Below are 17,569 nucleotides of genomic sequence, written 5' to 3'. Positions count from 1 at the left end.
GATTTTGTCGAAGTTCCATATAAGTGCAAAAAGGGGTTTGAAGTTGATTGGGTATTGTTTGTCTTGTTTGAGTAAACTACATAAACTAGTTCTGATGAAAATGCAGAGAGATTTAAGTGAAACTTGAAGCGATGAAAGCGCACATGGGTTATCAGATGTCTGCTTCTCACCAATTATTAATATTTAAGTAGTAATTACCAGAGAATTTTAGGGCATCATAGGAATAATATTGATGGGGTGTAATTCCTATGTTCATAGCTGTTTAGAGCATTTCCTAATTCCGAGATATTTCGATTAAAGTATATACGAAACTTACAGGAATAATTGTTTTTTGATTCCAGAATTTGGATCTTCTCGATCTGTATCTCAGCTTGTTTATATATAATTATTTCGACAGCTGTGACTGTGAGTATATTTGCATGGCGATGGATATGATCTTGTGTCCCGAGATCATCAATTAATATATAATTTAATTATGTATACCTATTTATTGGTCTGAATGGACAGGCCATGAATTAACACTAAAATAATATATACATATATAGATCCTAAAATTCCTTTTATTTTATTCAAGTGAATTCTTAATCTGCAGCTTTATTTTTATGCTTTACAAGATTTAAAATTGAGGTAATATTTGGGGAAGAGGTATACCTGTCTTCATCAACAAATGGGCATTAATTATATATAAAAATTTTAATTCAATAATATTTTTGTACCATATTTAATTAACTCCATCAATATTTTTCAAAAAAAAAAAAATCAATTATCCCGAGACTAAAATTCTAACAAGTCTGAAAATGCAACTGTATGTCTCTATCTGTATGGGACGACGGACAAGGCTACAGGAGTGCAAAACTAGACTGTCCAAATTGAAACTTTTGGATCAAAATTTAAAGTACGTAGTGCAAGCCCATCATTTAAGATTGAACCGATCTATTTGCTTCTAAGAGAAATCAGACCACTTTGGTCCGAAGTCGCAAGTCGTTAATTTATACGGACCACATGATTAGTCCTTTACAATTTTTATCATTTGCAAAAATAAAAGAAAGTGAACTTATAATGTCTTAATTTAGTAATAAAGTTAAATTCTATAAATAAATTTAAATTATGGATTTAAATCTGACTGAATATATGAATATTTATCTCATTTTATATGAAATATTTATTGTATCTATATTATATTATTTCTAATTATATTAATGTATTCATCGAATAATGAATTAATTGAATAGTTTATTGAAATATAGATATATAAGTACGTTTAAAAAAATAAAATAAAAGGAAATGAATAGGGAAACATGCATGAGCCTTAAATATCAGCTTTGCCGTGTTTGTTGAATTGATACGTAAATTACCACAAATATTCTGATTAGTCTCATTTTTGTTATAAATATCAAATTATTACATATTAAATAAATGTTTTAGAAGTTTCAAGATCAATAAAAAGATATATTTACAAATTAATAATAAAGTACAAATGTGACATTACAATAAATGTGCATGGGTACAAAAATATTTTTTAATTACTCCTTATTAATCGAATTAAGCTAATGTTTGCAAGTGTGGAGTAATTGTTTAAGTAAGTTATGTGTAGGTGAGATGTATGATGAGGTGATGTAGGGTGCAGGATAAGGACTGAAACCCATGTTTATCTTCATTAATCACTACATTTGTTCCATTATTGTGTGCATGTGCAGTAACATCAACCACCTCTTTCCATCTCCACCACTCTAAATCAAGGCTGGGTAAATCTCTGTTTTGTGTAGTATTTGGGGATGTGTCTACACTCGACACCTTCCAATCATCCATTGCCTGTTAGTACTTAATAATACCACAACAACATTAGTAAGTATTCAGTGTCTAAACCCACGTCACAATGTCATGCGAACTGCCTATTCACATTACACGCTGCGCCTCTCGTGCGTTACTGTGACGCCACCCTCTCAAAGACGCCCACCTCTAACTGCACTACACCAATCCTATATATACCATCTCTATAATTAATTACTACAACTGAATACGTATATTTTTATATATATTTATTTCATAAGCAATACTAGCTAATTAACATCATTTTCTATAGGGTAAATTATTGTTTCTCATTCGGGTTATGTTCGTTTTTATATTTTGTCATCAGAATTTTTATTTGTGTTAATAATACTTTGCGAAATTTGCACTTTGCCATATACGATTGTTTTATTGTTAATTTTTCTATCGAATAAACATTATATATTGTGCATATGTGAAAAATATCACATCATATAACCTTTAAGTATCACATGTGAACTTTATGCACAAATAAAAAATTTAATTAAAAAATAGTTATAAATGATAAAAGTGCAAAATTTTGTAAAGTTGAGATGATAAGTTGACACAAAAAAAAAGTGTAAATGACAAAGTATAAAAACGATCATAGTTTAAATGACAAAATATAATTAACCATTTTCTATAATGTAGTTACAAAATCTGTATCAATACTTTTATATTAATCTTTTTTGGGTCAAAATTATTATTTATACGTATTAACTTTTCATTTATATATTAATACATATCTACGGTGCCGTATACCTGAGATTTTTGTTAAAAAAAAACAAAGAAAAAGATGTATTTATCTTTTAAGTTGTAGAATGAGTAGCTTTTGAGGCGAGTAATCATGGATATGGATCGGAAGCATGCAGGCGGGAGGCAGCTCATGGAGAAATTTGGATTCACTACGATTGATCACTTTTTTTTTTTTAAATGTTATATTAATCATATAATAATAATTAATATTATATTTATCATGTAAATAATACAAATTTAATGAACCTAGTCTTCGTTAAAATAAATTCTTGTTTAATTCTTTTCTTGTCCCCCAAACATGATGCTAAATGTTGGACAGCAACAAATTTAACTAAAAATTAAAATAAAAAAAAATTACGTGATGGAATAAAGGAGGAGGAGCTGAAATGCAGGCCCATTATTATTATTATTATTTGGTAATTAAGGATTAAATGTTATCGATAATTTATAGAAAGCAATATTAGTTAACTTAATGAATAACATGTTAAAAAATAGGGTTGACCTTTGCATTGTAAGTTCTCCAAGCGTGCATTAATTGAAAAGAATTGAATAAACAGTTTGAGTCCCCTCCATCTCAACTACCTCTGACTCTGATGAGTTCAATGTATGTTTACATACATATATAGTCGTTTATATATATCCTTTCAAGTACAAATTAACAATTTAATGATCATCCTGGAAACTGCATGCTTGATTGCTCGCCATACCTTCCCGTCCTACTCCAATCAAACTATAAATAAATACAATATTTAATTATGATTAATTGTCATGGTTAAAAATAAAATAATCGTAGCAAATAGTCATTGATTACAACTTACCTGCAATGGTTGTTGGCGTAGTATTTGCGAGGGTGACTAAAACACTTGTCATGACTAAAAGTCATAGCAAATATTTTTGCCATAGTCAAAAAACTTTTTTCTTCATAGAAAATCTATATTTTTGTATTAGTTCTATTTAATCGTGATCATTAAAAATTATTTATCTTAGTTTTTGATTTGTAGTTAATAGTTATTTTTCTTTTGTAGTGGACTATGGATCCCCACTCTGAAATGAAGAAGCCCACATAAAAATACAATATTCTGTTTATTGAACTTGAGTGATGCTTGTTTTTTTATAATTATTATAATCTGTGAAAATTTTATGTCAACCGTTGCTAGCTCGATGATGATGAGGTCACTCACTTGTAGGCGTGCACTGTTGTATGTAAGAAAAATAATTAAAAAATAATATTGAATCAAAATATTAATTAATTTGAAAAAGAATTACTGCAATAATTATCTAAAAAATACTAACTCTGAAAATTGTTTGATGTATTTTGAGGGCGAAGTTGGAGGGAAATCCCTCTGGAACTTGGAGAAGTAGACAATATTTTTATTCGCAAAAGTTGGGAAGGACATTTCCGGCCGCCTTATCACATCCTTAATTAATATAATACATAATAGTACGACATTAATTATTATTACATATTCCATTATACTAAACTTTAATTATCTATACTAAACTTTTAGCACGCTTGCTATAGTTTTGGATCAAAAATATAAACCAAGGAGAAAACAAATGTTTTCGACCGACCATTTGACCATCTTCAATATAAATTATTTATCCTGAAATTAGAAATAAAACCTCAACTCTCAAGTTTCAACTTGGCTTAATATTCTCGATTAATGATCCCCATCTATATCCCGTCCAGCAATGGATATAGATCCTCCAGGCCTGGAAACCAGCTCAGATCAAATGATTATATGGAGCGATGATTTAGTGCAGACGAGGTCTTACAGATGCAGTTTCTGTAAACGAGGATTCTCAAACGCACAAGCATTAGGGGGCCACATGAATATTCATCGCAAGGATAGAGCAAAACTCAAAGAGTTTTCCTGCGAAAACCTGCTGTCTTTGGATATCACCAAGAACACTACGGATTCTGAAGATAGCCCTCCACCCGATTCTTCTTCCAGCGACAAGTTGAGTTTGAAAAAGCACTTCTCTGATGGTAAAACTGAGGAGGGCAATCGTGATCTTGTCCCACCTGGTACAGAAAAACTGATACATCGTCTCCCGTTGTTCGCTGAGGCGCCGTCACTGAACAGTGGCGATCATGAAGAGGAAGCAGCTGCTACTCTTTTAGACAAGCGTGTGGATAACATAAGAGTAGTCGGGGAATTGGACCTTGAACTTCGATTAGGACCTGAGCCCCATGATGCCAAGTCAAAGCAATAGTTGGAATTATACATATACATGCGGGAAAAGCTTTAATCAGAGAGAAATAAAGGAAGATGTTTTCTGATTTGGATCTCTATTCATCAGTATTTGGAGCAGATAGATCTACTCAACTGGAAGAGTTTTGATGAAGGAGCGGAAGCAAGAAATATACATACATATATACATATGGTTAGTTCTTTCAAACTTTACTGATATGTAAACATGGCTCTTTGCTTTTCCCGTTTCCAAATCATCTATTCTAATTTCCTCTTTTATTAATTATGCATAGCTTCATGTTAATTAAATTTGTTAATCTGCCAAACATTTTTCAGAATTTGAAAATCATGAAAACAAATTAAGTATGGAAGAAATATATATGATGAACCAACTTAAATTAAAAAAATATACAAACCCTGATTAAAAGAGGAAGAATTAATGAAAAATCTTGCACACTGAAAATTGAAACGGACAAAAGAAGATTTTAAATGTTTTTAAATCCAAGTACAATGCAAGTGTTCCTGTTTACAAATTAAACTTTGATTGAGATGATAATACGTACAATGATTTACTAAAGAAGATATCAACCACATCTAATTAATGAATTCTAGTGTTAATTAAACTAATTAAGGAAGCAAGAATTTGAGATAATATTAACCATAATATATATTATCAGTAAGTAAGTTTAACCCCCTCAAAAAAAAAATGGTTCCATTTCAGTGAAATATTTAGCTCCAAATTGATGCACTGACCCAAAAGTAATGCTTAATATGTTTGTTTTTATTATCTCACTTTATGCAGTAATATGAAACTACTTACTCCCAAACTATTTTTTTTTTTTTATAATTTAATGAGGCTAAAGATATATGGCATTGCCATATATATAGATATATATAATTGAAGAAGGTTAACTAAAGCAAAATCCACCACTAGCTACATTAATATTAATTGATTTCTGTGTTCATGATTCGTCAATTATTGATGGTGATGGGTGGACAAGTTCCGTGCGCCTCTCTTCATTCCATCCAGTTTTCACCCATCAAATGCAACCATAATTCCATTCTTCATATCTGCCACTAACATTATCCAGCTAATTTTCCTGAAAAAGGAAAAGGGCAAAAAAAGGAGGGAGAGAGACACTCGCAATAAATCTATATTCCACCCCACAAAAATATATAAAGGGACAAAGAAAAAAAAGGAAAATCAAAGATAAATAAGCTCAAATTACCCGCAGAAAATTCAGCCGCGTAGCTAATTCCATTGAATCTTCATTAATTTATTCATATACTATTTGGGCATAAAAATGGCAAGAAAAGGAGCAACAATGCTAAACTTTCCTCGACTCCCATAACTGCTTCTGACAAGAGTTGGATTCCCTTTGTCATCCCAAACTCCTCCTATATTTCGCCGGATTTTCTACAAATCCTTCCAAAAAATATATCAGGGAACTAAGAGATGCCTATAATTTCATGAAAGGCTTTCCAGTAATCTGCATTTTAGCTATATTTTCTTTCTGTTACTTTTCCCTTTTCCCCGGCTCCAAATGGAGATTCTATTGCCCGGGATGCGATCAAAGAATCATCCACCCGCATACAATCATCCATCCTTCCCACCATCGGTTGGTCAATATTCCACGGGAAGACAAAACCAACATCTCCCACATTCTTTTCGGCATTGGCGGCACCGCCAGCATGTGGAGCCGGCGACGCCACTACTGTGAGCTCTGGTGGAAACCCAATGTAACTCGCGGCTTCGTCTGGCTCGACAACGAACCGGCGCTGGGAGACGAGCCTTGGCCTCAAACGTCGCCTCCCTATAAAGTATCGGCTGACACGGCCCGGTTTAAGTACACAAGCTGGTATGGCTCCAGGTCCGCCGTCCGCATCGCGCGTATTGTGAAGGAGAATTTCCAGCTTGGATTGGACAATGTAAGGTGGTTTGTGATGGGAGATGACGACACAGTTTTCTTCACCGAGAATTTGGTGAATGTGCTGAATAAATATGATTATAAACAGATGTATTATATTGGCGGAATTTCGGAGAGTGTTGAACAAGATGTGGAGCATTCTTATACCATGGGTTACGGCGGCGCTGGATTTGCCATTAGCTACCCGCTCGCGGCGGAGCTGGTCAGGATTTTGGATGGGTGCATTGATCGGTATGCGGAGTTATACGGGTCGGATCAGAAGATTGGGGGTTGCATGAGTGAGATTGGGGTGCCTATTACCAAAGAACTTGGTTTTCATCAGGTATTCATTAAACATCCTGAGTATGTTTTTTCCTTCAATTTTCCTTCAACAAATTATGAAATCTTGTTCATTGTTAAAAAAGCAATTATTGTCCGGAATATAGAACCCAAATTGGTTATTAGTACATTGGGATAATTGTTGACACTTTTAGACAAAAATGACTAATTAATTGTTCTTGATGACTTGTTTTGACACAAATAAAGGTAATGGAGACTAATGCTAAAACATTAAAGATCGTGATTCTCTGTGTCTAATTTTAGTATTGTCAATAATAGTGTTGAAGATCATTCGTTTAGGAAGTCACTTGCAATTTTAGTTGAATTCTTATTGTGGGACCGATGCTAATGAGAACAAAATGCATGGAAGGGTATATATAGATTTTGTCATATTAGGCAACCCGTAAATGTCGAGGCCTCAAAAAACAAGAATGCAACATTAAATTGCAAGGAAAGCGGCAAGCAATTTCCGTTTCTGTTAGGTTATTTTTAATGTTGCATTTCGGGCATTATGTTTTCTGCCCGTGTGACTCTCGATAGCTATGATTACATGAGCTAATTTATATTTGGGCTAATTATACAGTTGGATATACGAGGAAGCCCATACGGCCTACTTTCAGCTCATCCATTAGCCCCTCTAGTCTCACTACACCATCTAGACTACCTCCAACCCTTGTTTCCAGGCATGGACAGGGTTGCCTCCATCAGGAAGCTAATGAACGCCTACAAATACGACTCCGGCCGAGCATTACAGCAGAGTTTCTGCTATGACCTTACCCGGAACTGGTCCGTTTCTGTATCCTGGGGCTACACCGTGCAACTGTACCCGTTTTTGGTGAGAGCAAAAGATCTCAACACCCCGTTGCAGACATTTCTAACGTGGAGGACTTGGAGTCAGGAGCCATTCACGTTTAATACCCGGGTCCTGAGAATGGAGCCCTGTGAAAGACCCGTCATATTTTACTTTGACGGCGCTCAGGAGCTTGGAAATGGGAATACGGTGACCTGGTACAGGAGGCCTCAGTCTATGCAATGGAAGCAGTGTGACAGGAATAACTTTGCGGCTGCTTATATGGTGAAGAGCTTCAATGTCTCTGCTACCTATCTTAATTCTCGATTATGGACCAAGGTACGTGCGTACTTACGTTGTCTTCTTGTTTTGTACGACGATTCATGTTACGATTAACTTTCTGAGTTGTTGGTGTGGTCGATCATGTTTTTCTTGAAAAACAGGCACCACGTAGACAGTGCTGTGAGATAATGGGTGGCTCAGACCACCAAGACGGCCATGTACGAGTCAGGATTAGAGGCTGCAATCGATGGGAATCAGTAACACCTCCATAGACGACGCTGTGAAATTATTACAAGAAAGATTTTACCACTAATTGGGAATATTTCGATGTTTTCTGTCACCAAAGTTTGGCATGACTGGTGGCTAGGTACAACAACTGAATGCAGAAGGTGCTTCGTCAGGATGCTTATGGTGGCTGCAGTAGTCAACGGAACCTTAGTTTGAATCTTTGAATTTACGTTGGAAAGGAAAAGGAGATATATAAGATGCAATGATAATACAGTAGACGCTATCATATCTATTTGTTTTAGAGTTTGTTTTTTTTTATAATGTAATAACCAAATGAAAATATTGTTTGCTGGTTTCTCCTTTATCAATTCTCTTCCTCAGTTAATTTTTCAGCGTTCTTCTTTATTTTACACAAAAACACAATTTTAGGCCTAGTTTGATCTCATCATAATTGCAATGATTTTGAAATACTTAATTTTAAAAAGATGATATTGTGTCTGAGTTTACAATTTCATAATACTTATGTAAATATGTAGATGGTAGCTAATTTAATATTATTCTTATTGTTAAGAATTCCACCAAATAAACATTATATTGAGAATTATAATTTATAAAATATTAAAAATCAATGAAGTCAATTATCGCTGGAAGGCCTAAGCCTCCAACAGTCGAACTCAATTGCTGCTCCGGACTGCAAGCACCTGGCCTGCGCTTCCCCGTCCATATAAACGGGCCTCATAAATGGTCTATTCTTCATGTAATACCTTCTAGTTACTACTTGGAAACAACGCATGTAAGATATGGATAATTATATATTAGGGGGTATTTGCAAAAAACTTTTCTGTTTTTAAAAGTACTTAGTTCTGGAAAAAGTGATAAATGATTAAGATACAAAAAATTAGAGTGTTTGAAATTAACAAAATTTTTAAAAAACATAAATATAAGTTATATTTATAAACACTTCCATTTAATTTAATTTAAATAAAAATTACTTAATTTAATGTTGCAAGAACATCCCCTTAATCATGCACCCATGTGAAAAATGGAGATTCTTATGCTCACGTGATCAAATGCAAATGTTGTCCATATTAATGCACCACCCAATGCAGCATGCTCAATTTTTTAATTTTCAAAACCAACTCTCACTTTGAAAAAAGAAAAAGAAAAAAGAACTAATTCAAAATAATGAATGCAATAATACTAATTTTCTATTACTAATAAAACATTTTACTCTTAAGTTCAAATTTTAATCTACATTCAGGCCACATATACTAAACGCTATATCCTTTTGAGCTGGTTGGTACGATGTTCAGAAGTTTATGGGTGTGATTACTTGTAATTTTATTTAATGGGAAAAATGATATGAAAATAATTTTGGTTGAGATGGAGTATTTTTTTAACTACGTGGTCGATCGTGAGATAAAAATATAATGATGATATTGATGTGATGTGTAAAAAAATATTAAGTAAGAAAGAAAATATAATAATTATAGATGATGCAATATATTTCTTTTGAGAATAACGAATCTATTTAAGATGTTTTGCTCTTTTTATAATAATAAAAAAGATTATTCCTACATCAAACACTACGTTAACTTGGTTGAAACGAGTTAGATGAATTAGGTGTTTTCACGATTCGAGTACTCGGTCGAATTAAACCTGAACCAAATTTTCGATATAAAATTTTTTAGAATTTAGATGTGCAGTTCGGGATAACCATATAGAATCAAATCAAAATTGTAAATTTTAGATATTTCATAAATATAAAAAATAAATATTAAATACCAAATTATTTAAAAAATCTAAATTTAATTATTTTAATTAATATAACTATTAAGTATTAACTAATTTTGAGATGGAGGAATTACTTTAAAAAAGATTGGTAAATTCGGTAAAATACCGAATTGAAACATAAAAATTTGAATTTTTATTGAATTGATCTAGATGGTGTCTTGATAAATTATTTCGACGTATCAAAATTTCGATTCGAAAAGATAATGAACATACTCGCCTAAATGAGATACATCTCACAAAGAAACATATTTAATATAAAAATAAATAACATGTAAGATTTAAAAATAGCTAAAACTCTAATTTAGATTTGTGTATTTTAACACACTCATGTAATTGTTTTATGAATTATTGAATTGTTGCTCAAAAATAAACGAATCACTTGTCCGAGAGAGTTTATGTATTGGAAAACCATATATAGACACTTCTAATCCGATAAACCTCAAAAATATATTTCCTCAGGAAAATGTAGGTAGTACGCTTTTCGTGGTTCAAAACTCTTTTCTCGTAATATAAACCGTAAACACCTTAACTTTGTAACGTTTAAAGTAACGAAGAAATACATAAAGAGTGCTCCGTATAACACAAGTAAGAACAAGTCAAACGCTTCATCGTATTCCCCGTACCTCACCCATCAATCATCATCATTTCATACTAACAACGTTTCTCTGATACATATGACCGTCAATCCCTTATCTAGACACGCAAAACCTCCCGTCTTCCCCACTTCCAAATTGATCATTACAGTTTGAAACCAACCTGTCAGTTTTTGTCTGTGCAGAACCCCCAACTCTCTATTATACGTCCAAACTCCAAACGCGTATCTCACCGCCGGTCCCAATGGCAAATCCCAGGAAGCTGCTTCTCGTTTCCAACGTTCAACCCTTCATCAAATACCCTCCATTCTAAAACCCTTTAACCACTACACAACACCTAGCCTTAATTACGTTCATGGTTGGATTGAAGAAGAACATGGGTTGGCTTCCGGAGATATTAAGCGACATTCCCACTCGCCGCAATAAGAAAGCCGGGCTAGTGGGAATCCTTGCATTTGAGACGGCCAAAACCATGTCAAGATTAATCTCTCTCTACAAGTCTCTCTCTGATGAAGAAATTACCAGACTAACAAAAGACGTCGTCAAATCCGAAGGAGTAGCATTCTTGAATTCCAGGGATGAGGAATTTCTGTTGAGCCTTGCATGTGCTGAGAAACTTGAAGATCTTGATCGTGCTGCCGCTGCTATTTCTCGTTTAGGCAAGAAATGCAGTGACGCCAATCTCGATCGGTTTGATCTTGTTTACATGGATTTGAAACTCGGGATCGTTGATTTCGGGAAATCGGATTACGGGTCGAGAGTGATTGAAAAGAAAGTGCAGAAAATGGAGAAATTAGTCTCAGCCACGTCAAATTTGCACGCAGCATTGGATGCTCTAGCGGAGATGGAGATTTCAGAGAGGAAGGTGAAGGGATGGAAGAAGGGTCATATGCAGTTGTCGAATTCAAATTTCGATCATTTTAATCAGAAACTCGAGAATCAGCGGAAGGAGGTGCGCAATTTTAAGGAGATTTCCCTTTGGTGCAAAACGTTTGATGAAATTGTTAGCATGATGACGAGAATTGTGATCATTGTTTATGCTAGGATTTCCGTTGTTTTTAAGCCATATATTCCTGTTCGTCTCTCCCTTTCCTTGCCGGAAATGGCTTGTTTTCAGGAGCAGAAAGAGTTTTCCCTGATCGAACCGATAAAGCAGCAAATTCTTCCTCATTCGGGTCCTATTAATTCGAGAGAAGCGAAGCCTGAAATTTTCCAATCTTACAGCCAAAAATCCGATGTTCTCGTGAATGAATATGATTGTTTTGGTAAATACATAGAAGTAGTAGCGAAAAACAACAGAGTATTTCATTCTGCAGGGCCCTTAACGCTGGGCGGTTCAGGGCTGGCATTGCGTTATGCCAACGTGATTCTGTTGGCAGAAAAGTACCTGGAGTCAGCAGCATCCATAGGCCGCTATGAGCGTGAATCCTTGTACCAAATGCTAACTGAAAATCTGAAAGCCCTGGTGAGAACAAAACTGAGCAAAAACATGAAATGCAAGGAAGATGACGCATTGCTAGCGGATGGGTGGAGGGGAGCCATGGCAGAGATAATGGGATGGCTTGCACCAATGGCCCACAACACGGTGAGGTGGCAGATGGAGAGGAATGTGGAGAAGATGAAGTTTGATTCGAAACCCGGTGTGCTTTTGCTGCAGACATTGCATTTCTCTGATAAAGAAAAGACAGAAGCTGCTGTCGCTGAGGTCTTGGTTGGATTGAGTTGCATGTATAGATTTGAAAATCGCCGAGTATATGTGTGATTTATGTTGGTGTATATATATAATAAAGTAGGTACTTTTCTGACTGTTACGCAGTAAGATAGCTTCAAAATTCTACTTGTTTCATTTATTCATCATGTTCTTGACATTGATTGATCAATTCCCTGTTTTGTCTCTTGAGATTGATTTGTTTGAAATCATATGTTCTGAAAACAGGGATAAATTTGACTACTTATTCTTCAGGTTCAGGGTGATCCACAGTGCATTTTTGGTAATGCTTCTTATTATGATTAAATTCCTTCAAACAAGTAAAGTTTAGACCAGCAATGTCAGTTTATGAAGCATATTCATACCAATAATCAATGCTGAAAGACATCAATCCTCCATGAATATTTTCATTCACACATGCAAGAAGAATATTAATTAGGACAACATTAAGCATATGACATTTTATTTCGATTATTTGTAAGCAAAAGGGATTGCTCGCCTTCTCACTAACAGAACTACAGAAGCCTTCCAAAACTTACTGGCTTCATATTTATTTAGGTCTGTGAAGAAACAGAGTGGCAATTGTCTAAGCTATTACTGCCCCATGGAGACTGGAGAGTACTATAATTATCGGATTCATGCTCATTACCCAACTCCCCCGAATGAAATCCTGAAGAGCTGATTTCTGTCGAGACCAATTAATTCGTAACTAGCAATTACTGTTGCACTGTGTGCAAGAACAAAGTATGCTGCACGCCCTAATTTTTTCCATAATAATAATAATATCGTAATGATTAACAATAATTTAATTCGAATCACGTTGCCCTCAAACTGTAGTATAAGTGGTCAATTCCTTTATTATAATCACAAGAATCACAGCTAAGATTCCTCAAATCCTACTAACCTTATTTCAGTCTTGGAGATGAAGTGCGGCAAGTGCCCTCTAAATTCTCCACAACTTTGCAATTCGGACAACCATTTAACTTGTCAACCTCAGTTCATAAATTAATTCGTAGACTCAGGGTATTTTGTAGTTTTGTTTGTAATTGCAATGCTTGTTTCACTGAAAGAACAGGAAAATTAAAATAATAAAACATGTATTTTTTCTCCTATAAAAATAATTTTGATTTTCATTAATTTTCCTTTCAGGACGAAAGTAGTCTCTAGAAATTGATAGTACACAAGAAGTTCATGTTTCGACTAGCACTCTCTAGATACCCAATCCCATTCAAAAGTCTTTTTCTTGTATTAAAAAAAAAAAAAAAAAAAGAATAGAAGCCATTTACTCATACTCAATATTTGTGGAGGAAATAAAAGTTTAAACCCCAACCTCAAACTCTCCAAATAATTCCCTATTCCTAGAAGACTCCATTTTGTTTTTTATATGCAGTTCAGGCCGCGCCCCCACCTCAATATCTCCAAAATAAAGTAATACTATGTACCCTTTCATCAAACTATTAAACACCCCCTCCCCCCCCCTCCCCCAACCAAAAAAAAAAAACCCTTTTTTTATTAATTCAGCAAATAAAGAAAAAGCCCATTTTTTATGGCAGTTGGGAAGTCTTAGCCAATCCGTAGGATATTTTCCAAAATTAAACTACCCCACAACATATCATGTCCCTCTCCCATGCCTCCTTATAAATACTCCTACCCGTTTCACACTCTCCAAGGTACCAAAGATTTTGGCCTATTTCAGAACCCGGACGCCAATCATTCTTTGCCAACTTTTTCATCAATACTACAACTCTTAAGAAACTCAAAAATGGCTACCTCTGTTTCTACAACTTTTGGAGCTGTTAACAGAGCAGTGGTACTACGTTTCTCCCGCCACTTTCATCCTTTTACAGATTTAGTATCCATCGTTACATGAGTATCTTATTCCTAGAAACTATCGAACGTATTTATTTGTTCTCGTTCACACTATAAACCATTGTTTTTTTTGTGTTGATCGATCGTCTCTCACTTGTTAATTACCTCTGAAAGTAAACCGTCGTTCATGATAATCGTAACTCAGCGCATCAGTAGTTGTCTGCTTGTATGAATAACTCAATGGAATATGAACTTTGACTACACTATATCAGCTTGATTTTTATTTTATTTTTTTTATGAGTAACTAGTACCAGGAGAACAGAAGAATTGAGCTACTTATACTTGCTTGACTGTCTGGAGTCGGTAGACTTTCATACCCAAAATGGATGTGCGGCATTTAAAAAGTCATGGCTCACTAAATACATTTTTGGTGCAGTTGAATGTAAACGGTTCCAGTGCAGGGCTCTCTGTTCTAAGCACGAATTTCTTTGGGAACAGTCTGAAAAAGGTGAACTCAAGATCCAACAACTCCAAGATTTCATCCAGGAGCATTAAGGTTGTTGCAGAGGTAGACGAGAAGAAACAGACCGACCAGGACAGATGGAAGGGCCTTGTGACCGATATATCCGACGACCAGCAGGACATCACCAGAGGAAAGGGAATGGTCGACACCCTTTTCCAGGCTCCTACGGGAGCTGGCACCCATGATCCTGTTTTGAGTTCCTATGAGTATCTCAGTGCTGGTCTGCGACAGTAAGGGCTCTAATCATATAAACATTTTCTTTTTTTTCTTTTCATTTTCTGATCGGAGCCTGAATCTTTTTACTCATTGAGTTCACTATAATTATTCAGATACGAATTTGATAATAACATGGATGGATACTACATTGCCCCGGCATTCATGGACAAGTTAGTCGTTCACATTGCTAAAAACTTCATGAACCTGCCAAACATCAAGGTTTGATACTGTTTTTAGAATGCTTCTTAGTAATGAAAGGAGAACAAATTTGATGACACTGTTCAAATTCTTCCAGGTTCCTCTCATCCTGGGCATCTGGGGAGGTAAGGGTCAGGGGAAATCATTCCAGTGTGAGCTTGTTTTTGCAAAACTGGGAATCAAGTGAGTTAGCCATCTAGTTGATCTTCTTCCTTTTGTATTTTAGAAGCCTTCTGCTTCGCACACTGACGTTACATTTTCCGTTCGGACAACTCCAGCCCCATTATGATGAGCGCGGGAGAACTGGAAAGTGGAAATGCTGGAGAGCCTGCGAAATTGATCAGGCAAAGATACCGTGAGGCTGCAGACAGAATTGCAAAGGGGAAAATGTGTGTGCTCTTTATTAATGATCTTGATGCAGGTGCCGGTAGGCTTGGAGGAACCACGCAATATACAGTCAACAACCAGATGGTGAATGCTACCCTTATGAATATTGCTGATAATCCAACTAATGTTCAACTCCCTGGAATGTACAACAAACAGGAAAATCCTCGAGTCCCAATCATAGTCACTGGGAATGACTTCTCAACTCTGTATGCTCCCCTCATTCGTGACGGCCGTATGGAGAAATTCTACTGGGCTCCTACCAGAGAAGACAGAATTGGTGTTTGTACTGGTATCTTCCGAACGGACAATGTTCCGAAAGAAGACATTGTGAAGCTTGTTGACACTTTCCCTGGACAATCTATTGGTAAGTTTCCCTTTTCTAGTTTTGAAGATTGAAGAGGCCATAGATGGAAACTGTAATAGCTATCCTTTCAAACAACATGTTTGATGAAGGTTCTTGATCTCTCTGCACTCTGCAGACTTCTTTGGTGCTCTCAGAGCCAGAGTATACGATGATGAAGTGAGGAAATGGATTGCAAGTGTAGGAGTGGAAAACATAGGGAAAAAGCTCGTAAATTCCAGGGAGAAACTTCCAGAATTCGAGCAACCAAAAATGACTCTTGCTAAGCTCCTTGAGTATGGCAACATGCTTGTTCAAGAGCAAGAAAACGTAAAGAGAGTGCAATTATCCGACAAGTACTTGAAGGAGGCAGCCCTGGGCGACGCAAACGAGGATGCCATCAAGAATGGATCTTTCTATGGTTAGAACTCTTCCTCCACAGGGCTTCAATAAGAGGTTTGCATCTGATTCGGGTTCAAATGAATTACTTAGAACAATTGCTAAGAGTTTCTAGCTTTGTTTGCAGGAAAAGCAGCACAGCAAGTTCCAGTTCCTGTTCCTGAAGGCTGCACTGATCCTAATGCAGAAAACTTTGATCCAACTGCAAGGAGTGATGATGGAAGTTGTGTTTACAACTAAACCCCAATTGTTTAGTTTGCAGTATACTAGTATAATGTAATTTACTCCGGACATATATGTAAGAGTTGCTAGTCAATATAGACTAAACTATGCCTAAAAGATTAGCATGTTTTGTCCTTCAAGCCTAATTGGTAAAGATTATTTAAGGTGGAAATATTTTGAAAATTTGAAGAATTGCCCATTGAGGTACTTCAAATTTTAATTTTCGCAAAACAATTTCGATTGAAATGGTTTCCAACTAAACCATTATTATAAAATTAAGAATTATGGGTTTTGAAATGTCGCAATCACAAATTACACAAGATTTTAGAGAAAAATGCAATTTAATTCTCAGTGATATTGCAAATATTCAAATTACCTTCTATGAAATTTTTCTTAGCAATTTACCTTTGTGTTTTTTAAAATGCAACAATTTATCCTTTTACTTTTTTTAAAATTAAGTATCAATGGTAAATTGTTTAATTAAAAAAAACACACAAAAAGATAAATTGCTATTTTTTTCATACAGATTAATTTACTTATTTAAAATATTAAAAATATAAATTGCATTAAATCCAAAATTTTATGCAGATCTAACATATTGGGAATCTAAACAGAGGAATGGGTCTGATCCAGTTACCTCAAAATCGTAACTTGCTGTATTGTTGGCAGCCTTCAAGTTGTAATAAAAAAATACAATATGCATGACCAACGCTGTTAATACTATTGCTCACAATCATGATAAATATTCCAGACATAATTAAAGTAAAGTGGAATAAATGCTTTAATACAATAATCTTTTTCTGATACGTTAAATGAGTCATGTCCCATCCCCTGGCGCTACCTGCCAACAGTGTGTGTGTGCATTGAACACTGGAGTTGGCACACATTGTTGTTGTTCCTGACTGCTGAAGTTGAAAACAGTTGGACTTCTAAAACAACTGAACAAGTGTGGTTGTCTGAAATTAAGATTCTTTTATTCCACTGTACTTTCCAATTAGACTTCAAAATATGCAAACACACCTTTTTTATTTCTTTTCTAATTTTTGGCTTAAAATTAGATTTTAAAGATCCCTGATG

General features: G+C 35.1%; 4 protein-coding genes across 5 annotated transcripts; all 4 read left to right on the top strand.

Annotated features, from left to right (window-relative positions):
• Nucleotides 1–4,121: 4,121 nt before the first annotated feature.
• LOC105174718 (transcriptional regulator TAC1) lies at nucleotides 4,122–5,024 on the top strand. Its single transcript, XM_011096906.3, has one exon. It carries the CDS (start codon nucleotides 4,255–4,257, stop codon nucleotides 4,777–4,779), a length of 525 nt encoding a protein of 174 aa, XP_011095208.1. The 5' UTR covers nucleotides 4,122–4,254; the 3' UTR covers nucleotides 4,780–5,024.
• Nucleotides 5,025–5,574: 550 nt separating this feature from the next.
• On the top strand, nucleotides 5,575–8,688 carry LOC105174478 (glycosyltransferase (DUF604)). The gene is made up of 3 exons (XM_011096599.3): nucleotides 5,575–7,007; nucleotides 7,587–8,132; nucleotides 8,237–8,688. The coding sequence occupies exons 1-3, from the start codon at nucleotides 6,228–6,230 to the stop codon at nucleotides 8,345–8,347; spliced, it is 1,437 nt and encodes a 478-aa protein (XP_011094901.2). The 5' UTR covers nucleotides 5,575–6,227; the 3' UTR covers nucleotides 8,348–8,688.
• Nucleotides 8,689–10,811: 2,123 nt separating this feature from the next.
• LOC105174477 (protein PSK SIMULATOR 1) lies at nucleotides 10,812–12,540 on the top strand. Its single transcript, XM_011096598.3, has one exon. The coding sequence runs from the start codon at nucleotides 11,046–11,048 to the stop codon at nucleotides 12,450–12,452; it is 1,407 nt and encodes a 468-aa protein (XP_011094900.1). The 5' UTR covers nucleotides 10,812–11,045; the 3' UTR covers nucleotides 12,453–12,540.
• Nucleotides 12,541–14,048: 1,508 nt separating this feature from the next.
• On the top strand, nucleotides 14,049–16,632 carry LOC105174476 (ribulose bisphosphate carboxylase/oxygenase activase, chloroplastic). Of its 2 annotated transcripts, none has more exons than XM_011096595.3 (7): nucleotides 14,049–14,208; nucleotides 14,644–14,960; nucleotides 15,060–15,165; nucleotides 15,242–15,327; nucleotides 15,423–15,895; nucleotides 16,011–16,292; nucleotides 16,398–16,632. In XM_011096595.3, the coding sequence occupies exons 1-7, from the start codon at nucleotides 14,161–14,163 to the stop codon at nucleotides 16,508–16,510; spliced, it is 1,425 nt and encodes a 474-aa protein (XP_011094897.1). In that variant the 5' UTR covers nucleotides 14,049–14,160; the 3' UTR covers nucleotides 16,511–16,632. The 2 variants fall into 2 exon arrangements, with proteins under 2 accessions (XP_011094897.1, XP_011094899.1); XM_011096597.3 differs by having other exon boundaries at nucleotides 16,011–16,327.
• The last annotated feature ends 937 nt before the right edge of the window (nucleotides 16,633–17,569 follow it).

This window comes from Sesamum indicum, linkage group LG11 (assembly GCF_026168435.1).
Source record: "Sesamum indicum cultivar Baizhima isolate 11 linkage group LG11, ASM2616843v1, whole genome shotgun sequence".
NCBI classification, from domain to species: domain Eukaryota; kingdom Viridiplantae; phylum Streptophyta; class Magnoliopsida; order Lamiales; family Pedaliaceae; genus Sesamum; species Sesamum indicum.
The sequence above is the reverse complement of the archived record's forward strand: the minus strand, read 5'-3'. Positions and strand labels throughout refer to the sequence as shown.